Genomic DNA, 22,918 nt, shown 5'->3' with positions numbered 1-22,918 from the left:
CCGATTTTCCTATTAATTCACTTATTTTCTCCTTCTCCACAGGTGCGATACTGCCATTCACTGACCGATGAAGAGCGCAAAGAGCTGAAGCTGTTCTCGGCCCAACGGAAGCGGGAAGCCCTCGGCAGGGGCACCGTCAAGCAGCTGGCCAACAATCAGATCTGCGACGGGGTAAGCTACATATTTGTACTCTTTTTCTGTTTGTTTGTTTTTTCTTTTTCTTTTATCTTATTATTTATAATTTACTTTATTAAAACATGAACGATTTACTAAAACTTTGCAAATCGACTTTCCATTGTTTTATTTTTTATTTTTTGTACGAAGTTTTGTCCGTCAATGTCCAAATAAGCCATTTCGCATAATAAGTTTCTTTAAATTTGTTGGCCCTACTGAGAGTAAGTTGTGATTTCAAAATTGTTAAAATATTTGTTACAAGGAGTTGAATTTTTTTTTTTGTACAATTTCACTTTTTAATATTGGAAATCTGATCAATACTTTCCAAGATTGAAAATTGAAGGTCAATTGGGTAGCACTTAAAAAACTTATTTTTGGCATTTTTCATTCTTTGCACGGCCAAATCTCACAAAGTTTTTGAACAACAATGTCCAAAAAAGCATACAGTCATGCCTCGGTTTAGCACCGCATATGGGGGATGCAAAACCGAGGCGTGCATAACCGAGGCACAGAGCTTATGGGATTTTGGCTATATGGGAGACATTGGCTTTAATCGTACGAAAAATCATGCAAACATCAAAAAATTATAGTGTTTTGAAATCGGGATGATGTCAGCTATTCATTAAAATTATTATTTCATGAAATTTTTTAACAAAAATACGTATTTTTCCTGTATTTTGAAAATGCTTTTTTTTCTCTAAAGAAACCAAAAATATATTGTTATTGCAATATGGGTATCAAATGATCAGGTTTTTTCATACATTTCGAATGTAATAACAACATTTTTAGAAAATACTCAAAATTTTCACAAAACTACGTATTTTCGAATAAAATACTCAAAATTTCCGTTTTTACAATGTGGGTATCGAACGATCGGGATTTTTTCATACATTTCGAATGTAATAACATTTTTTTTAAAATACTCAAAATTTTCACAAAACTACGTATTTTCTAAAAAAAATACTCAAAATTTCCGTTTTTACGATGTGGGTGTCGAACAATCGGGATTTTTACAATATTTTTTGAAAAAACTCAAAATTTTCACAAAATTACGTATTTTCAAAAAAAAATACTAAAAATATCCGTTTTTACAATGTGGGTATCAAATGATCGGGATTTTTTCATACATTTCGAAAATTACTAAAAAAATGAAAATACTCAAAATTTTCACAAAACTACGTATTTTTGAAAAAAAAAAATGATTTGATTATTTGATACCCATATTGTAAAAACTGAAATTTTGAAAAGTTTTACAAAAATACGTAGTTTTGTGAAAATTTTGAGTATTTTCAAAAAAATATTGTTATTACATTCGAAATGTATGAAAAAATCCCGATCGTTTGATACCCACATTGTAAAAACGGAAATTTTGAGTATTTTATTCGCAAATACGTAGTTTTGTGGAAAATTAGAGTATTTTCTAAAAATGTTGTTATCACATTCGAAATGTACGAAAAAATCCCGATTGTTTTATACCCATATTGTAAAAATTGAAATTTTGAGTATTTTATTCGAAAATACGTAGTTTTGTGAAAATTTTGAGTATTTTCTAATATGTTGTTATTACATTCGAAATTTATGAAAAAATCCCGATCGTTTGATACCCATATTGTAAAAATTTAAATTTTGAGTATTTTTTTTTCGAAAAAACGTAGTTTTGTGAAAATTTTGAGTATTTTCTTAAAAAGTTGTTATTATATCCGAAATGTATGAAAAAACCTGATCATTTGATACCCATATTCCAACAACAATATATTTTTGGATTCTTTTGAGAAAAAAATGCATTTTCAAAATACAGGAAAAATACGTATTTTTATTAAAATTTTCATGAAATAATAATTTTAATGGATAACTGACATCATCCCGATACCCAAAACTCATAAGCTCTGAGCTTCAGTTAAGCACTGGGCCGAGGCAGCTGAACGGTGCAAAACCGGGGCAGTGCAAAACCGAGGCATGTCTGTATTTTAGAACTTTCTCAACTTCACGAATATATTTTCTAGACATGTTCAAGGATGGACACTATTTATTTTTAATTTAAAAAAGACAATTTTGTTGAATAATTTCATCATAAAACGTGTTTTTCTTAAAAGCTGTCATTTCATTTCTACATTTAAAAATCTTTTTCTTTATTTTATTGTGTGCATTTGGACTCTTTCCAAAAAACACTAATTAGCAACAAAAAAAAACATAACATGGCTAAGAACAAAAAATCCGTCAAATCTACTCTTAAGCTCTAAGTTAAAAAACATGTATTTTTTGGAGTGCAATTGTTTGTTTTTTTAACAGTCCTTATCATAACTTACAACTTTGTTTCAGGCTCCAAATCCATCAGAAAATCCCTTCTCGAGATACAGATTTTCGAATGTTTTTCAAAGCACTTTTCAAGACAGCACCCAAATTTGTATGTAAACTTCTATGAAGAAACTCGTGGTGCTAAATGGCTTTCACACAATTTAAACAAATTTGAAATCACAATCAGCACGAATAAAAAATAATTCCCAAAATCGTGAACAAGCGTTCATGAAAATGGAAAATGAAAATGAAAATCCCATGGTACGATTTTGAAAAACGTTCACGATTTTGGGAACTTTTTTTCTCCGTGAGGATTGTTTATTTTTGCGAAATTCTAGATAACTTCTACATATGAAGGCATACATGAAAAACAAAATAAAACCAATTCTGATTCAGAATTTGCAAAATCAAAATATTATTTTCCATGTTTTCTTTTTTTCATATCTGCTTGAATGGTGATTTCTTTTAATGTTTACATACTTGTATAAGACCAATAAGAAATAAGTATGGTTTGATTAGCACAGCCATGCCAATGTTACACATTAAATTTTTATCATAATATACATTTTTGTTGCAGAAATTTTTTACTTAAAAGAACAATTGTGAAAATTTATTTCTCAAAATTTTATAATTCTTTTTCAGGCTAAATCAGTAAACAGAGATTTTGAATAATGAGGCCTGAGAGGCAAAAAAACGTAATTATTAGCAAAGATCATTTAGTGTAATGAAATACTTGTTTTTTTTTATGATTTACATCATCAAATCTAAACATCAACAAAAATCAAAGGCCATTTATAATTTCAAAAAATCACACATTTGTTTTTGTTTAGCTCTCTACGCAAATTTTTTTTAGAAAAAAATGACATTTTCAAAAACATTGACAAAGTTTTATATGGGTAATTCTCCGCCAACTCACACAGCAGTTGGCGTACTCAGAATTCCGGAAAAACGTATTTTTCATCGAAAAAAACATTTAAAAATTTTTAAAAATTCTCCCATTTTCCGTTACTCGACTGTAAATTTTTTTGGAACATGTCATTTTATGGGAAATTTAATGTACTTTTCAAATCTACATTGACCCAGAAGGGTCATTCGCCCGATTTGATGGCGTACTCAGAATTCCGAAAAAACGTATTTTTCATCGAAAACAATAATTTTTTTTAAATTCTCGGATTTTCCGTTACTCGACTGTAAATATTTTTGAAACATGTCATTTTATGGGAAATTTAATGTTCTTTTCGAATCTACATTGACCTAGAAGGGTCATTTTTTCATTTCGAACAATTTTTTTTTCATTTTAAAATTTCGTGTTTTTTTCTAACTTTGCAGCATTATTTTTTAGAGTGTAACAATGTTCTAGAAAGTTGTAGAGCAGACAATTACAAAAAATTTGATTTATAGACATATGGGGTTTGCTTATAAACATCACGAGTTATCGCGATTTTACGAAAAAAAAGTTTTGAAAAAGTTGGTCGTCATCGATCATGGCCGTTCATGGTCACCCGCGACAGACACGGACGACGAAACAAAGAGAAACGCAAAAAGTAACTTTTTCAAAACTTTTTTTCGTAAAATCGCAATAACTCGTGATGTTTGTAGGCAAACCCCTTATGTCTATATATCAAAATTTTTGTAATTGTGCTACAACTTTGTAGAACATTGTTACATTCTAAAAAATAACCCTGCAAAGTTAGAAAAAACACGAAATTTTAAAATGAAATTTTTTCTTCTAAACGAAAAAATGACCCTTCTGGGTCAATGTAGATTCGAAAAGAACATTAAAAAAATGTTTCAAAAATATTTACAGTCGAGTAACGGAAAATCCGAGAATTTAAAAAAAATTATTGTTTTTTAGATGAAAAATACGTTTTTTCGGAATTCTGAGTACGCCATCAAATCGGGCGTCTAATTTTACATAAAAGTCCCTTTGACACCAAACTTCTATCTCATCACTGTTTCAGGCTACAAATGATTGAAAAACGCCTCTTTTTTCGCATGTTCAAAAATGGAAGGGGTCGTACCGCCCCTCCGTCACGAGATATCAAAAAATGGACCTCAGATTCGTAATCAGGGACAAAAGTTACCCCTAATGACAAAGTTTCACGCAAATCGAAGAGGGGTCGGGGCAACTTTTCCCGATTTCGTGTGAGTTGGTAGAGAATTACCCATATATCAGCTCAAATTTTTAACCCTGAAGTTTTCATAAAGTTAAGTAGTTAAAAGTTCTTCTTTTAAATGGTTAACGACATTGTTTTTTTCGAATTTTAAACTTGAAGGCTGCCAATAATTGTTGTAGAGAGCTCTTTGAACTTTTTATGTGACTTAAAAAAAGTTTTTTTTAATTAAATTGAAAAACCAACAAAAAAATTAAAAAGGTTTCAGAAAAAAAAATTTGGGAAAAGAAAATGATAGGAGGCAGTAAAAAAATGTTCAAAAATATCAAAAACAAACCTAGTTTTAACAAGATCCATGCAAAATGAATTACCGAAAATGTAACATGAGAAGCATAGTTTTGCGTAGAACAAATGTTGCTCAAAAATAAAAAAGTAATCGAAATAAAATTTTGATTCAAGAGGGTTAAGGGGTTACATACATGTAGAAAATCACAAAATTTCATATTACAGAAAATTTATCAAATCAAGTTAAAAGATGATTTTCAATCACTCCCGAAAGTTTCATGAAGATATTTTATGATTAAAGTAAGATACAGACGATTTAGGCTGAATATTTTGCCATGCACAAAGCGAACTGTCAAACTTTGTGAGCGTTTTTCTCTGAACACCCAGTTGATTTACGGGTGCTACGATATCTCAAGATGGGATAGACCAAATTGGCTGAAATTTGGGATGAAGACTCGCAAGACATATCCCGTGTGCATGCCAAATAAAAAAATATTTTTATCTTTTTTTAAATATTTTTTTTTTTTTTTTGAAAATCGGCCTTTGTCATGCACACAGAACCGGTTTAACGAATCTTTACTAAAATTTTGAGCCGATTTGGTCAAGGCCGTTTTTTTTTTTTGAGGGAGATCGCAGCAATCCTTGGTCGCGGTTGGTTGACAAGAATTTGCGCTCCGCGTTTTTTTGGTTTTTCCCCGTTTCGAATTTTTCATCGTGACGTTTTAAGGTTCGCGATTTTTAGACTTTCCGGCGGGACATTTCCGTGAGAAGTTCTTTCGGTAGTGTAGTGTTTTGAGTGGTACAAGAATTCAGACATATTTTTGCAGATATTCATGTGATTTGGGTGTTGTGCAGAAGTGACACTTTCAGGAGAAATCTCGGTCACCGAACGGAGTTTTTAGAGCCATTGATTACATTTTGGTCAGAAATTTCTGCCGATACCTTCAAGAGAAAATGGGTGAATTTTCCAAGTTTTTATTGTTGTAAAGTTGTGAAAATTGCTGAGGAAAATGTTGAAGGAGTTGAGTAGTGAGTGAAGGGGGTGGGAGTAGGCAACGTTTGCTGAGATTGGCGGATCGATTTCTAAGCGGCTCAAAATGCAGGCGGCTCGAGAAGTCGCCGGATTCGTGACGAAATAGTGAATGTAATCGCTGCCGGTTTGACGGATGATGCTGCTTTTCGGGTGAGAAACTTCCAATTGGAAATATGGAGCAGCCGTGATTAACTGGTTACGGTGTTCGCTTTGTAAGCGAATGATCCCGGGTTCGATTCCCATCTGCTCCAAACGAGAAAGATCAGGAAAGATGAATTTTTGAAACTCTAAACATGAATGAAACATCAAAGTCGCTCGATCCGGGGTTCGATCCCCCGTTCTTTGGATTGGTAGAATTAGGAATACTACTACTACAAACTATATACGTGCTGGGTCTTTGTCCATTTGACAAGGACTTGGAAGTGCTAAATAACGTTTGAATCCGATTGATGCAAACGTTCTTTAGGGCGGGGCTTGTCGATTCAAGCTGAAGTACCTCGCGCACGGCTAGCCTGCGTAGAAATGGGTCACCGAAGCTCGGCAGAGCTAACACCTACCAAATGCCTATGCGAGTTATTTGCATGTATAGGATTTAAAATCTAAAATACATGGAAACAACTCAATTTGTAAGAAGCGACTGCGTGGTCCCGTTTGGTTGGTTGCACACACACACACACACACACACACACACACACACACACACACACACACACACACACACACACACACACACACACACACACACACATACACACACACACACACACACACACACACACACACACACACACACACACACACACACACACACACACACACACACACACACACACACACACACACACACACACACACACACACACACACACACACACACACACACACACACACACACACACACACACACACACACACACACACACACACACACATTTGGTCAAGGCCGTTTTTTGAAAATTCTAACTTCATATAGATGTATCTCGGCAATGAAACAACCAAATGTCTGCAAATTTAAAAGTTAAAAGTTGAAAAAAAACTGGATGTCAAAATGCATTATAATTTCACATAAAATCCATATTGCCTAAAATTAGTTCAAACGAATAAAAAATAAATTCGAATTAGGAAAATGTATTTTGATTCGGTTTAAACCAACTCCACTTGTATTTTCGTAATCAATATTCAGACATAACGATGTTATTTGCTTTCTCCCCGCGCAGTGTGGCGAATGCATCTCATCCGGCGACATGGGAGTGACGGCGTCCCGGTTCGACGCGGGCACCTGCTGGCATCCGGCCTGCTTCGTGTGCTCGGTGTGCAAGGAACTGCTCGTCGATCTGATCTACTTCCACCGCGAGGGCCGCCTGTACTGCGGTCGGCACCACGCGGAGACCCTCAAGCCACGCTGCTCGGCATGTGACGAGGTACGGAAATGGAAACACCTTTAGGGGTGATTTGTAGCACTGTTTTTTTTTTTTAACAACATTAATTCTCTTTGGCAGATCATCTTGGCGGACGAGTGCACGGAGGCGGAGGGACGGGCGTGGCACATTAAGCATTTTGCCTGTTTCGAGTGCGATAAGCAGCTCGGGGGACAACGGTAAGAACATCTATTATTATTACGTCTTTTCTGCACAACTATCTTCATAAAATCTGGAAGACTAATTTCGGATGAGAAATTTTTGTATGAAACTCAAACTGTAAAATTTCCGTGAATTTTTGACCAAATACCACCAAAATTAAATTTAAACAAAATTTTTACCAATATGCATTCAGTTTGACAAAAAAAACCATTCAAATAAAAAATACTGGATCCTTTCAGGCAAAACAAAAATAGCAATATGTATAAGGCATATAAATTTCGTATGGCCATAAGAATCATTTTCCATCGGCAACTCTGAACAAATTTGAAGAGGTTAAAAAAACATCATAAACGCTAAAGCTGCCAGGCCTACTGCGTTAAGTTTACCGCAGAGATAATTCGTAGAACTTGGTTAAATCCGAACCCGCTCACGATATTTGGGATGAATCTTGATTCAAAAAATTATATAGATTGCTGTACAGTAAAAAGCCTAATTTGTTACCTTTTACAGCTACATAATGCGCGACGGTAAGCCGTACTGCCTGCACTGCTTCGACGCCATGTTCGCCGAGTATTGCGATTTTTGCAGCGAACCCATCGGCGTGGACCAGGGCCAGATGAGCCACGACGGCCAGCACTGGCACGCCACGGACAACTGCTTCGCGTGTAGCACCTGCCGCTGTTCCCTGCTGGGACGGCCATTCCTGCCCCGACGAGGGGAAATTTACTGCTCGATAGCGTGCAGCAAGGGCGAACCTCCCACACCGTCGGAGGCATCCTCCGGCCTTCCGATGAACAACTGCGTTGCGACGATGATGCTGCCGGGGTCAGGGAACCGGACTAGGTCGATTCGGCGGAATGTCACCGACGAACTGCTACTGCCAGATTATTCACCGCATTTGCCAAAGTCTCCGGAACCGCTGCAGAGTCCGATCAGTGAGCGAAGTACGCCGCACTCGAGTCCGGCCAAGCAGAACCAACAGCAGCAACAGCAGTCTTCGGTTCGGTCCAGTCCGATTCAGCAGCAGCTGCAGTTCCAGCTTGAGGCGTCTACGATGGCCAGTGAGGTGGCCACCAACTACTCAACCTCGGTCGACAACGACAATGTACAAACCTACACCGGAACCGGTGGCAGTGGGGCCACTTCGCCCATCTCGTCCCGACCCTGCACGGAACCCGGTGACTTTGTGGATCACTACTCCAACGCAAGCCAACACGAGTCCCTGCCACCAATCCTCAACTCCTCGAGTCAACGCCGAATCCCGCAGTGTTCACCGGAGCTTAACCGGCTACTCCACAAAGACCGCAGCCGGCAACCGCTGGATCTGACCGACCTCACCCTAAGTCTCAGTCTGGACAACTGGCAGGACAATCGGCACGAGCAGATCTCCGGGTCCGGAACTGGAATCGTCCACGCCGGAATAGCCAAAATGAACCCCTCGCTGACCTCATCGATGCCCGAGCTGACCCAGCAGCAGCAGATGCAGTTCCAGCAGCAGTTTGAACCGTACGACGACATTAGCCCGTTGGACAAAGCAAGTGCAATAGACCCGCTGGACGATGGCATCCAGAATGCGTCCGACGCGTCGCACTCGATCGTCGAACTGCCAACCCCGCCGCCAATAGGTGAGACATTAAACGATGTTGTCTTTATAACTTAATTTAACAAATTTTGTGTTATTTCTTTTTCAGTTATTAAGAAAGAAGTCCGCTTCGAGGGCGACTTCCAGGACTCCCTCCCTCGGTCCAAGAGCTACGGCAGCCGGTCCTCCTCCAGCTCGTCCCGCTCGAAATCGTCCAAATCGCGACGAAAATCGAGCAGCCACCACAACCACAGCCACCGTTCCTCGTCCGAGTACTCGTCGTCGTACGATCGGCACGACCGCCATGGCGGCCACCACGAACGATCCTCTTCCACCTCCTCCACCCGAAGATCGCCCCGGCGGAGGCCACGCCACGTGCACGAGCACGAAGCCCCGGCCATCGGCGACGAGGACGACTCGGACGTGCGGTCCGTCTGCTCGACCTGTTCGTCCAGCTCTTCGAGCGCCGACGACACCGTGTACGAACTGCCCATGCGGCGGACCTACGGCGGAACGCGCATCCACTACATGCCAAACAACTCGATCGCGTGCGCCCGGAAGCGGAAACAGCTCGGCGTGCCACCGAATGCAGGGGGAGGAGGCGGCGTCGGTCCGTATGAGAAAGACAATAAAAATTGTATCATTTCGTGAGAATGTTTGCGGCGTTTTTGCGCAACGTTTCCCAATTGTGACCAAAATGTAAAGCAAAAGTATTTAAAAATGTCCGTTCGTTTGTTGCGCGCCGAACGGAGTGTATAAAGTTAGCATCAGAAAGAGAGAAATTATGCAAGTTTGAACGTATTTTCATTGTTTGGATTGAAATTTTAGCATGAGAAGAGCAGATTTAACGAAAAAAAGAAGCATATTTTAAAGTCGAAACGTAAAATACTCGAAAACATATTTTGTGAGATTTTTAAGGTTCATGTCGCGTACGCAGTTCATAGATCACACCAACATACAAAGGGTAGATTGTATTCAATGCTCATATCTTTAGTGTTAAGATCTTTTATACATACAGTTTGATAGAGTTAATTTTTTACCGAACAGTTGAAAGAAGATGCAGAAAAAAACTGATGTTGTTTTAAATGTTTCAATATCACATTCCATGTTTGTTACGACCACTGAGTTGGTCACACTGCCGTACGGTGCAAATCCAGCGGTGTAATCGGTCGATTCCACCAGAACTGTCATCGCTCGCGAAGAAAATAAACAAAAAATAAGACTCTTCAAGGTTCTGGCAAGTTGTCGCAGAAAGTTAATTTTTAGTGGAAAAAGGTCGTAAATTGGAGTAAAATTACTTATCTTATCTTAGGCGTATCCAAACGCACAGTGATTATTGTGAATTCGACGGTAACATTTCAAAAGGCATCATGTACATTTTTACACTTTCTGGATTATTGCATATTCTGAAAGTACTCTTAATAAGCTACCTCTCCACCAAAAATGAGCAAAAGTTACTTCAGTAAAGTCTGTTTAATAATGATTTGAAATAAAGTAACATAAACAAAATTTCTGCCATCAGCAAAGCCTGTTTATATAGCCCTGTAAACCTGTCAAATAAAAGACTACATGAACCTCGTGACGAAAAAAAAAGCGTCATGAAAAAAGCGCCATGTACATTCGGCGAAGAAAAACGAATCATAACAAAGCGCCCCCCTCAATGACAGCAGGGTGATATAGACGTTGGTGATTTCAAAAGAAGTTATGTTTATTTTTCTCAAATATAATGACGAAAATAATGTTTCATTGAATATGGATGATCAAGTATCAATAAAAGCAACGTTTTTCGTTATTTGTTATCATTAGAACATCATATTTTTCTGTTATATTAAAATGGGAATTGAAAAATGATGCTCAACATTCAAATGCGTTTTTCTCAAAAAGGATGGTTTGTACATAATGCTTTTTGAAATGTTGGCATCGAATTGTGACCATTGATTGAAACATACCAGCTACCCATGAGGAACCAGACAACGTTCAGGTGCTTCTGGCAAAAATCCATCCACCGGTGACACAGCAACATCAGCCAACAATCTCACCACCCACTACACTCGACCCCCGGAGGTTGGTCAGTTTTTCATTTGACACTATTTTAGTTTATACCCCGTTGGTTGGTCAAAGTCAAACTAAAAAATGACGAACTGTCACTTTTTACACGGCGTTAATGCACACTATCAAAACAAACGTTTGGTAGTGTGTGTGAACTCCGTGTAAAAGAGGTGTCAAATTAAAAAGTGACCCCGTTCGTTTGACAACAGTTGGTGTCAAACCATCGGGGTTTGAGTGTACCGACGACGACGCCGACGATGGACATGCACGGAAAAAAGTGAGCACAACAAAAACAAGTAATTCTCCAAAAAAAACGACAATCGCCTCCATTTTTTGTTTCGGACAAAATCTTGATTTTCATAATGAGAAAAGCTCGAAACAAGAAACGGACTTTATTTTCGGATTGTTTGAACAATTTTCTACTTACAGCTGACAATACGAGTTTTTTTTATTAAAAGGATAGAAGTTTTTCGATAGTTTAACAGAAACAAAAAAAAAGTTCTTTGTTCTGCTTTAATCCAACGTTATTCAAATTCAATAAGTCTCTAATAAATAAACTTGTTTTTCAATTAATTTATGACATGACTAGAAATGCTTAATAAATTTCTTTTAAAATGTAGTAAAGTTTAAAATTTCATGTGTTTTATAACAAATATTTTACAAATTATCTTTGAGTCAATGCCGCCAACTGGGAAAAATAAAGACTACAGTCTGAATAGGTACAGGAGATTTTAGAGCAATAAATTTGGACATTGGCATACTATTTTTTTATTCTGTTTTTGTTATTACCGACATCAATAAAAAAATAGAATCATCATCCAACAAATTTGGCTTAATAGCTGTCTTAATTAATTGTTTGATGAATTTAATTAAATGAGTAAGCTGAATTTACAGACCAAAAATTTTTTTTTTTTCAGTTTCGGGAATTCCCAGGACATAATATAAAAGTCCCGGGATTCAGGAATTTCCGGTTTTGGAAAAATCCCGGGAATTCCCGGGATGGAGGCACTAGTTTTGGGTGTTTAAGGCCAATATTTTTTTAAGTTTTTGTCCCCTCCCTCTTAAAAAAATCCATTTTTTGCACTTGTACAATTGATTTAAATCTATTTAGAATACATTGCACTTTGAATCAGGATTTTTTATAATTTAGATTTTTTTTACCACGGCTCGAAAAAGGCGTTAAACTTGAAGAAAATAAATATTATCATAGGTTATAGTAATTTAGTATACATCAATAAAAAAATAGAAACATCATCCAACAAATTTGGCTTAAAAGCTGTCTTAATTAATTGTTTGATGAATATAATTAAAGGTGTAAGCTGAATTTACAGACCAAAAATGTTTTTTTTTTTCAATTTCGGGAATTCCCAGGACATAATATAAAAGTCCCGGGATTCCGGAATTTCCGGTTTTGGAAAAATCCCGGGAATTCCCGGGATGGACGCACTAGTTTTGGGTGTTTAAGGCCAATATTTTTTAAAGTTTTTGTCCCCTCCCTCTTAAAAAAAATCAATTTTTTGTACTTGTACAATTGATTTAAAACTATTTAAAATACATTGCACTTTGAATCAGGATTTTTTATAATTTAGATTTTTTACCACGGCTCGAAAAAGGCGTTAAACTTGAAGAAAATAAATATTATCATAGGTTATAGTAATATAGTAAGTTTTTTTTTTTTTTTTCTTGAACTTTTCTTGCTTTTGATTATGCCTTATTTAACATTTCCAATTGCTCAAAAACGAATTATGATGCAAAACAGCGCTGAAATGAACTCAAAAACTCTGTAATGTACTTAAAACTAACTTATTGTAACTTGATTATTTACCAATAAAACTGAAATGAATTGAATTGAATCATACATTTTAAGATATTTTACGATATTTTGCGATTTATTGACAGTGATAAATTTGATTAAAAAAGTCAAAAACTAGGCTTGAAATCAGATTTTTGATTTGCAAGCAGTTTTTAAGAAGAAAATATGAAAAAAGAAAATAGCGCAAAATTAGCATTTTAACAAAATAATATTTTTTGTTATTTTTTTTTTTTTTTGTCTAGCCGCCTTTTGCGATTTGGACACTCAACAAATCAAGTTTGACGTTTTGAACCGTTAGACCTGACTTCTAAAAAATGTTTTTTACTATCAGATAATTTTACAACATCCAAACTAAAAAGCTTGCATGCAATATGACATTTCTCGCATTCAACATCATATTTGAGCAAGTCTCTAGAATTTCGCAAATCGACTTCTCATAGTATTTTTTTTTGTCTTGATGCTTTGTCCATCAATTCCATATGCCTAAATAAGTCATATTGCATCATAAGTTTTTTTCATACAAGTCTCCAATTTAGAGGCTGTTCATTGAAAAGTGCTATGAGTTTTAATAAGTTTTCAATTTTCAATTCAATTCAGTTTGTTTCTTAAGTTTATCGACTAACAGTAGTTTTGTAAGTGCAGTACAGAGATTTGTTTCAGCTGTAAATAAGGCATTTTTCACAATGGATGCAAATAAAGTTGGTTGTGAAGGAAACAGAAAACAGGAAAACAACTCGCAAAAAACCTGACACTATTGTTGGGCCTCAATTTTCAATCGATGATTTCTTGGATTTTCAATGTGAAATACGTAAACTTGTGTAAAATTATCTAAACAGAAAAAAAATTATCACGACTTATATTGCAATAGGTTTTAAGTTTTATTCAAAAATGTAGGTTTTTGCCAATATACTACAACGAAATAATTAAAATAAACAACAAATGCGTATGAAAGGTGGTCTGAACTCAAAATCAGCTAATAAACTTCCAAATAAAAATATAAAACCACAGTAAGGCCGTTGCAAATAAAAAAAAAATGCCCCCCAAAAAAAACTTTTTTCAAAAAACTTCAAAATTTTAATACAGGTGAAAATGAACTGAAAACAATCTTAAATGCATTATCCTGCGTTTAAAATCATATTCAGCATGTCTGGATCGATCAAAACTATTCTGAATTTTTTTGAAGCGTTTTCGACTGAAATCGAATTATAAATAGTTCAATAAGAAGTGAGCAAGCAAGTATCTACCAAAAGTTTTGCAAAATTACCTAGTTGTTAAAATAGTGAAAATCAGCAAATTGGATGGAGTTAGCAGCGAGTGCTTAACATGCCAAAAAAACGAGAATTTCTCCTACTTCGATATTATGAAAACTAATGATTGCAAAACAACTGGGCAGGTGTAAAATTCACTTTTAAACACTTTTTTCAAAAAATATTTAATACATTTCAACGCTTTCAACACTAGAACACAGCTTGCATACAACATCAGAAAAAATCGTACAAGCCGTGAATGAATCTCCGAGCCCGTTCAATAAATTTACCACATGGGTTCTCGCTCTCTCCTTCCATGCATTTCATTGCTAAGGGAGCGTTCTTTTATTACGTAACGCGAAAAATCGGACTTTTAGACCCCCTCCCCCCCCCCCTCGTAACAAAATTTCCATACAAATTTTAAAAATTTTGTATGGAGCGTAACACGGCCTCCGACCCCCCCCCCCCCTACTGTGTTACGTAATAAAAGAACGCTCCCTAACGACGGCAACAGCTGAGTGAGAGTGGTGTGATGTGATGTGATATAACTGAAGTGAGCAGAGAGTTTTATTTTTACACCTTTTCTCAGAGTTTTTATTCATTGGTTATTTGAGGATACCGTACAAATTACACCACTATTGGTTGCTGTGAGTAATCAATCGATTAATCGTATGCTTAGGTTAGGTTAGATTTATCTTTACTACTATTATATTAACAAATAATTACAATCTGTCATAATAATAATAGTAACACATCAAAATAATCACTGTCAAAACTTGTCACAGATGTCTTCTAAAGTACCACTTCCTGGTTTCGATCCCGACGACGGCTCACGCGTCGCTCCAGCTGACAATGTTTGAGAATCGTTTTCAAAGATATGCTTATCTTATCAGAAGCTATTGAAACTATTTATATATTGCACCGTCTGGGTGCCCATTATATCGCCGATTCCCGTTATTTTAGTAGAACAATGTCCGCTCGTAGGCAAACCACTTCACTTTAGAGTCACTTTGTTCTGTAACACTGTTTTTCTTTACTCGCTGAATCGTTTGTTTCAGGAGATTTTCTTCAGCTCAGTTTGATTTTTTCACCAGTTTTTAGTTCGTTCATTTTTCCGGCAATTTGATTACGGGTTTCGCTGGCTCATCCCAGTACAGCTCACAGTGGTCTATCAGGATGTTTTCGCTGCGGGATTCCTTCCTCGGGGGCTTCTGAATCAGAGCACACCAGGCCAACTCGTTGGACTGAACTAATCGACTTAGCTTTTCTGCACTGTCAACCTGGAAGCGAAACAGAGAGTCATGCTGATTAGATTGGAATTCCTCAACATTTGGGAGGGTGCTAATTATAGACCTACCTTAATAATGTAGATGTCGTGCTCGAAGCAAAACGCCTCCAGCAGAACCTCCTGCATGTGCGATCCACTGTCGTGTTCCGACGGGGCCATGAAGCAAAACACAAACTGCTGGGGGTCCTCCCGCAGCTGCTGGATTGCGTTGGCCATCCCAATTACGGTGCGACCTTCCGACAGGGCGCTCACCAGCGTCGTCCGGACGCTGGCCCCAATTCCGACCGTCTTGAAGCCGACCTTGGACTCCATGGTGGGTGCCAAATCCGATGTTTTAATGACCATTTTCGATGCTTGATACGTTCCGGTAGTCCGGTAATAGGCCAGGTTGAACCTCGCGGGAACTTTGCTGCGCGAAATCGGTTCCGAACGCACTTTCTCCTCACAAATCAAACCCCTTTTCCCAACTTTAATTGACCGATGTTGTGAAATTGTCCAGCACTTAGACACTTTTTCGCACGAGCCTCCACTTAACTCTCTCACCCTTCGGAAGTAGTTGCGTTGGCGATGTTCCTCGGTTGGTCACTGAATGGGTTCTGGCGGTTCACGCGACGCCGCGGTTATACTTATAACCAAAGCGTCCTCACACACCCCCAGAGCACACGTGTACCAACACAAATTCGCGCGCACAACCGCGGTGGTGGAGTTCATGATCATGACCGTACAAGTTCAGACCTGTCTGTGAGGAAACGTGTTGATACGTGAAAATCGGTGCAGTTCCTTTTGGAAGGGGGTTGGGAAAATCTGTGTTCATTTTGGGTGGGGTAAAATTGTAATTTTCTTATTTTTTTCTATGGTTTCCGTTTTTTATAATTGACTAAAATTTTGATTTTAAGGGATGTTATATTCACATAAAACGTTGCGTTGCCTAATATTGTTTTTGATTAGAAATACAAAAATAAACGCTTAACAATGCATTTAAAATACTTCACAAGTCTTTTCAATTGAATTTTAAATGTTTACAGTCCAGACTCGACTATCCGCAGCCTCGATTATCCAAAGTTTCGATTATCCGAGGTTCGATTATCCGGAGGTTTGTATGGGACTTCGGGTAATTAAATCATTTCTTATTATCTTATTTTTGCCATCAGATTCGAGTTCTGCGACCCTATTATAGTCAAATTTGATTGGTTGATTGCAAATTATATTAAAAATGCTTTTTTTTATATTTCAATAAAGCCGTTTTGGCCGCCATCTTGGATTTCAAAATTCTAAATCACTTTCATACTTAAGCTCGGCAGTCCAAAATAGGACAACGGAAAACATTTTATTGTGATTCGATTATCCGAAGTTTTGATTATCCGAAGTGGAATTTTGCCAAAGCCTTGAGATAATCGAGCCTGGACTGTATCAGTAATAAATGTATTTTCCCCCTTATCTTGAAAGTTAATTTGAAATGATCTCATTTTGAGAACATTTTTTCCTTGTGAAATTGTGATTTTTTTTCTGATACATTTCTTTGATTAGAGATGCTTTATTTTTATTATTGTTATTATTAATTATAATAAAAACAAAAAATACAAAGAAAAGGTTACACTGCACCTAGACTATTCATCCGATTTTGAAATAATCGTTGCTCTCGGATTTTGTGATCTTTCCAAAGAGGATTTTTTAGTATTTGATGGACAACTACACCCAAAATTCAGAATCGAGATAATCGTTCTCTCAAAATTTTTTGAGGGCTCAGTGCCAAAATCGATAGAATAATGGTACCAACTCACACCATCATAACAAATGAGTTCATTCGTTAGTTGAATCAATAAATCTCCAACAAGTGTAATACATCGACTTCTGACTTCTCCATGGTCACCAAGCTGTGGTGGCCGAGGCAGCTAAGTCATTGGATTGGTTTGTCAAAGGTCTCTGGTTCGATTCCCGTTGTCGACACTTTTGGTTTTTTGTTTGACGGATGAACTTTTTTTGCAAGTGAACCTCGAGAGAATAGTTCTATCGCCCATCTCGAGCTGTGTTCTCTGCGTCCGTGAATGGTACCACTATTCTCTCGACTCGAGACTATTATTCTCTCGGACTAGCGCTGCCAGTTTTGGGTGTAAGAGTATAGACAAATATAACATATGAAAAGACCATTCTCATATTTTAATTTTCAATGAAAAAAAATATAAATGTTTTTTATAGCATATTGATTTGATATTTATAATTCTAAAATCTTAGTAAAACCATGGAAGCTTAATCGAAATTTCAACTAATGAAAATTCTGTCCAATTGAAACCACAAAAATTCTTTGCAGAAAATATGGTTTGTTTGTTTTGGATTATGGCAATTTTGAATAGTATGTTTTGCACACGAATATTTAAAATAACATTTGGTTTTATTTTGAGTTCAATCGGAAAATAAACTACTTAAAAGTTTATTTTATAGAAAATATGTATTCAATAAAATTATTGAATACATATTTTCTATAAAATAAACTTTACTTTTCATCTAATATGTTTTATTGTTTAGTTTTTTTATTTGTATTTTGGTATCTTGTTTAGCTAATGTTAGTTTCTAACAGTATTTCGCTTATTCTAATATCATTATTTGAAAAAAGTTGATTGAAAAAAAAAATTTTTTTTTTTTTGAAAATAATGGCAAAGTCAAATAAGTCGAATCAAACTTTGAACCCTGGGGTTGTAGAGACTTAACATTCACACTCTTAAGGGTGTTTCACTTAGAAGAACTGGGATAGATTGATTTTTTAAAGACACCGATTTATATTTTTCGTTAGGTTCACTTTAATTAATTCATTGAATCCAACTGATTAATTCCGCAATTCAAATTATTTTTGATTAAATTCAATTACAATTTAAAAATCGTATGCTGTTACAAAGCGACCAAATTACCCCAAATTCATTTTCATTATCATCTCTCTCGTGACCAATCGCACGCAAAACGCTCTTACTCCCTCTCTCTTTCGCTCTCACCACGACGCTTACACTCATTCACAGTAAGCGTCGCCAAAGCCATGTCGTGTGGAATTGGGTTAACACGCGTCCAAGTGTGTGCCGGCGTCGCCAGCCTTCCTCCCTCCCACGACGCTGTTCAAACATTGCGCGCGAAAAGCCGCGAGTTGCTTCAGGTGAAAAGACTCGATAACCATCACAAGCGAGAGCCAGTGCGCCATGTCACATGAATACGAATCATCACCTCCAGCGTGGTTTGATTCGACGCGACGCCGCGCGAAATTTTTTGCGCCGTCGAGCTTCATCCAAGGAGGCGCGGTCCCTTTCTTGGATGATGCAACATCTTCGCGGGAAGAAGCAGCAACGCTGGCATGAATTGCAGGATTTGCTGGTTGAAGGAAGGACCACGGTTCATTGGCTTGCCTTGTTATGGTTTAGATAATAAGTTAAGTCATATGATTTGATTCCTGACTCAATTTCACTCTTCATTGGTTGCTATGAACGATAAAACGGAAAAAGATGACACAGAATGGTCACAATGCATGAATAATAAGGAGAAAGCTTAGCAGTTTCTTGATCTTGAAAGATATCGCGATAAAAACAAACTGTCTTATCAGTTTAGGTGAACTCATTTTGAACCCTTTGTATTCATGATCTTTGTAAACATTTCCAACTAATGAACTGATTTAATTCATCTTTGGAACAGTTTTCTTGAAATGACATTTCAGAAAATATTCCATTTAATTAAGGTTATTCGATTGAAAAAAATATTCAATTCGCTATCATCACAATTATCAAAGCAAACAATATTGTAGAAAAAAGTTTTCATAAAAAGTCATAATATAAACCAGATAACATTTTTTAAATGTTTTATTTTTTATTTTTGAATTAATTTTTGTCTGTCTTCCCAAATTACAAAATGCATTTTTCAAATATTTCATCGTCGCCATTTTTGATGGATTTAAAAATTTTAAATCACTTTAGAGTAGTTTGGTGGTCATACTTAAGCTCAGCTATCAAAAATAAGCGAACAAAAAAAATTGTGATTCGATTATCCGAAGTGAAATTTTTCCGAGGCCTTCGGATAATCAAGTCTGGACTGTAGTGCTAATTGGTTGACACATTTTTCAAACGTTGTTAAGGCTGGTTTATTTAAAGTTTTTGTGGTGGTCGTGGTTAAAATTAGGGCGTCCAATTTTCCCGGGTTTTGAATTTCCCGGGACCCCGGGAAATTTTTGAAACAGTCATAAAGTCTATGTTTTCATTTTATTTGTTATGTTTTTAAGCTTAAAATTATAGAATAAGCTCGATAATATTAATTGGACAGTTTTCAAATAGCCTAAAAGAAATTAAAATTATTTTTTTCGTTCTTTGTTGCGCTTTGGATTTTAAATGAACTTAATTTTTTTAATCCAATGTGGTTAAAATTAAATAAGTCTTCCATCAATATTTTTCTTTCATATATTTGTTAGCTCGACTCGAAGCTCGACATTTTTTTTTTTAAGTCTAATAAAGAAGAAATAAAATCTGATAAAATGATACCAGTCCATGTAAAATTGGTAAAAAAATACAGTCTGAATAGGTACAGGAGATTTCAGAGCAATAAATTTAGAAATCACTTCGGATAATCAAATCACTCGAATAGAATCGAACCACTCAAAACCACTTTTTTCGCTGTCTTATTTTTGATGGTCAAGCTTAAGTAGGGGAACAGCATCTAATTCCAGCGTGCCTCTAATGTTGGCAGGTCAGAACTTTGACATTCAATTAAAGCTAATTAAAAGCGTTTTCAACTGAAATCGAGTGATAGATAGCTCAATAAGAAGTGAGCAAGCAAGTTTCTATCAAAAGTTTTGCAAAATTAGTTGTTTAAATAGTAAAAATCAGCAAAATGGATGGAGTTAGGAGCGAGTGCTTAACCTGCCAAACATACGAGAATTTCCCCTATAACCCCTAATTTCTCTAAAGTGATTAAGATTTTTTTAAATTCAAGATGGCGGCCAAAATGCGGCAATAAAATATTTTAAAAATGTATTTGGTAACTTTTAAGGCAATCAACCATTCAAATTTGACTAAAATTGGCTTGCAGAATTCTAATTTGTTTAAAGCAGGAAAATAAAAAATAAAAACAAAGAAAAACATTTTTTTCGTGATTTGATTATCTAAAGTCTAATACAATCTTTCGGATAATAGACCTCTGGATAATTGAAACTTGCAGAAAATAGACTTAAAAAGCTGTCCTGTCGTGATATTTTTCGTGATTTGCCCCAGTTTCCGGTGTTTAATGAAAAAGTAGTTTATGCAACAAGTTGCAAAAAGAGGATTTCTTCAGCACTCTTCGTATTTATCCAACTCGGTGAACCTCGTTGGATAAATACGAAGAGTGCTGAAAAAATCAAGTTTTGCAACGAGTTCTATACAACATTTTTTGCAATTCAAAAAAACACACACTGAGTGAAATTTCATGTCAAATTTTCATGTATTTTGTCAATAAATCGTTTAAATCAAAAAAAATGTGTAAAAGTGTAACTTTTCAGCATTTATTTTGAAAAGTGTTGCTATTCGATTCTGTTATTTTTGGTACAGAAAAGTAGGCTATTTCGTCGTTCAAGAATGACAGGAAAAGTAAGTAGTTTCACGACGGAATTGGAAAAAAAATATTTAATATTTCTTTTCAAATTTAAAATCTTGAATTTACATTAAAATATTACTCAGTCTTTCAAAAATATAATAAATAGAATTGAAAATATTTAAAGCATCAGGCATTTTGCGGATATGCAAGCTAAAATTTTGACAATTTTCCCCAATAAGCCAAATTAATACTGATATATGCTGAATACAATTTGTAATGCTTTAAAATTTTAATGCTAATCGATTATTAAGTATTCAACTTGTTATTAATTTTCACAACCAAATCTGAATTTCCAGATTAAATTTGATTTTTTTTCAATTTCGGGAATTCCCGGGACAAACTATAAAAAATCTCGGGATTCGGGAATTCCCGGTTTTGGAAAAATCCCAGGAATTTTGTCCCGGGAATTCCCGGGATGGACGCACTAGTTAAAATAGGGTTTTTATATGTTTGCTAAAAATGATGAACTGGTGGATTTTTTTTATCTAATTGGCAAAAAAATATGATTAATTCAAAATTTATTCGGGGCCGGGAAGTCCTCACCAAATGTTTTAGCCGATTTTGTCAAAGCAGTGTTCAGATATCGTGGCACACGTTTTTTGAAACTGCTTACAATAGCTATATCTCGGCAATAATGCGTATTTTGTTAATAGTTGAAAATGTATCTACCTTAGTCGGTAGTTGAAAAATCTGTAAAGTTTAGATTAGTGAACCATTTGTCAAAATGAATAACATTTTACCGTTAATCGGTAGAACGTAATGAGCCAAAGATTTGACCAAATTAGGTTATTTTCGGTTTACAAACTGTTCAGCAGTTGAAACATCGGTAAAATTTACCGAATTTAAATAAAAATCTAAGTTTGTTCCTATTACTATACCTCAATTATATTTAGAAGAATTTTTAAATCGTTCTTTCTAATTTGAAGATGTATAACAACAACAACAGCATTATGCTATTTTTTTATTAAGATATTGTAATTATTTTCTTCAAAATTCTAATTTTAGTTTTTTAAATAAATTCTGTTGATACTACAGTCATGCCTCGGTTTTGCACGCCTCGGTTTTGCACTGCCCCGGTTTTGCACCGTTCAGCTGCCTCGGTTAAGCACGGCCCAGTGCTTAACTGAAGCACAGAGCTTATGGGATTTTGGCTATATGGGAGACATTGGCTATAATTCTATGAATATTCATGCAAACATAAAAAAATATAGTGTTTTGGAATCGGGATGATTTGAGTTATCCATTAAAATTATTATTTCATGAAAATTTTCACAAAAATACGTATTTTTCCTGTATTTGGAAAATGCATTTTTTTCTCTAAAAAATCCAAAAATATATTGTTATTGCAATATGGGTATCAAACGATCGGGATTTTTTCATACATTTCGAATGTGATAACAACATTTTTAGAAAATACTCAAAATTTTCACAAAACTACGTATTTTCGAAAAAAATACTCAAAATTTCCGTTTTTACAATGTGGATATCAAACGATTGGGATTTTTTCATACATTTCGAATGTAATAACAACATTTTTAGAAAATACTCAAAATTTTCATAAAACTACGTATTTTCGAAAAAAATACTCAAAATTTCCGTTTTTACAATGTGGGTATTAAACGATCGGGATTTTTTCATACATTTCGAATGTATTAACAACATTTTTTGAAAATACTCCAAATTTTCATAAAACTACGTATTTTCAAAGAAAATACTCAAAATTTCCGTTTTTACAGTGTGGGTAAAAATCTTTTTTTTTAATTCTCAAAATTATCACAAAACTTCGTATTTTCAAAAAAAATCAGTTATTGCAGTTATTATTATGTTATTATATTATTATAGTTTGATACCCATATTGTAAAA

At 35.6% G+C, this 22,918-nt stretch overlaps 3 protein-coding genes across 10 annotated transcripts in view; 2 read left to right on the top strand and 1 right to left on the bottom strand.

Moving 5' to 3' along the window:
- Window positions 1-10,127, top strand: part of LOC120419489 (protein prickle-like) — a 153,965-nt gene extending 143,838 nt beyond the window's left edge. For all 5 annotated transcript variants that reach the window (XM_052711167.1, XM_052711168.1, XM_052711166.1 and 2 more), the window contains 5 exons: window positions 43-171; window positions 7,119-7,322; window positions 7,401-7,498; window positions 7,992-9,106; window positions 9,173-10,127. In XM_052711167.1, the coding sequence (XP_052567127.1) occupies window positions 43-171; window positions 7,119-7,322; window positions 7,401-7,498; window positions 7,992-9,106; window positions 9,173-9,714 (2,088 nt within the window). In that variant the 3' untranslated portion in view covers window positions 9,715-10,127. The remainder of the gene's footprint in view (window positions 1-42; window positions 172-7,118; window positions 7,323-7,400; window positions 7,499-7,991; window positions 9,107-9,172) is intronic.
- A 151-nt stretch (window positions 10,128-10,278) lies between these two features.
- Window positions 10,279-22,918, top strand: part of LOC120419511 (electron transfer flavoprotein beta subunit lysine methyltransferase-like) — a 54,391-nt gene continuing 41,751 nt past the window's right edge. The window contains exons 1-2 of one of the 4 annotated variants that reach the window (XM_052711173.1): window positions 10,303-10,413; window positions 10,948-11,044. The gene's annotated coding sequence lies outside the window, so the exon portion shown is untranslated. Of the gene's footprint in view, window positions 10,414-10,947; window positions 11,045-11,072; window positions 11,390-14,666; window positions 14,820-22,918 lie in introns of those variants that run through there. The other 3 variants (XM_052711174.1, XM_052711171.1, XM_052711169.1) reach the window with 3 other exon arrangements.
- Window positions 14,738-16,069, bottom strand: LOC120419491 (uncharacterized). The gene is made up of 2 exons (XM_039582179.1): window positions 15,530-16,069; window positions 14,738-15,452 (listed from the first exon to the last, which is right to left on the bottom strand). Exons 1-2 carry the CDS (start codon window positions 15,803-15,805, stop codon window positions 15,279-15,281), a joined length of 450 nt encoding a protein of 149 aa, XP_039438113.1. The 5' UTR covers window positions 15,806-16,069; the 3' UTR covers window positions 14,738-15,278.

This window comes from Culex pipiens, chromosome 3 (assembly GCF_016801865.2).
Source record: "Culex pipiens pallens isolate TS chromosome 3, TS_CPP_V2, whole genome shotgun sequence".
Classification (NCBI taxonomy): domain Eukaryota; kingdom Metazoa; phylum Arthropoda; class Insecta; order Diptera; family Culicidae; genus Culex; species Culex pipiens.
The sequence above is the reverse complement of the archived record's forward strand: the minus strand, read 5'-3'. Positions and strand labels throughout refer to the sequence as shown.

Coding starts and splice junctions, on each gene's coding strand:
- LOC120419491 (XM_039582179.1), bottom strand. CDS start 15,805: ATGGTCATTAAAACATCGGATTTGGCACCCACCATGGAGTCCAAGGTC. Junction 15,453..15,529: donor ACGACATCTACATTATTAAG/GTAGGTCTATAA, acceptor TTTCGCTTCCAG/GTTGACAGTGCAGAAAAGCT.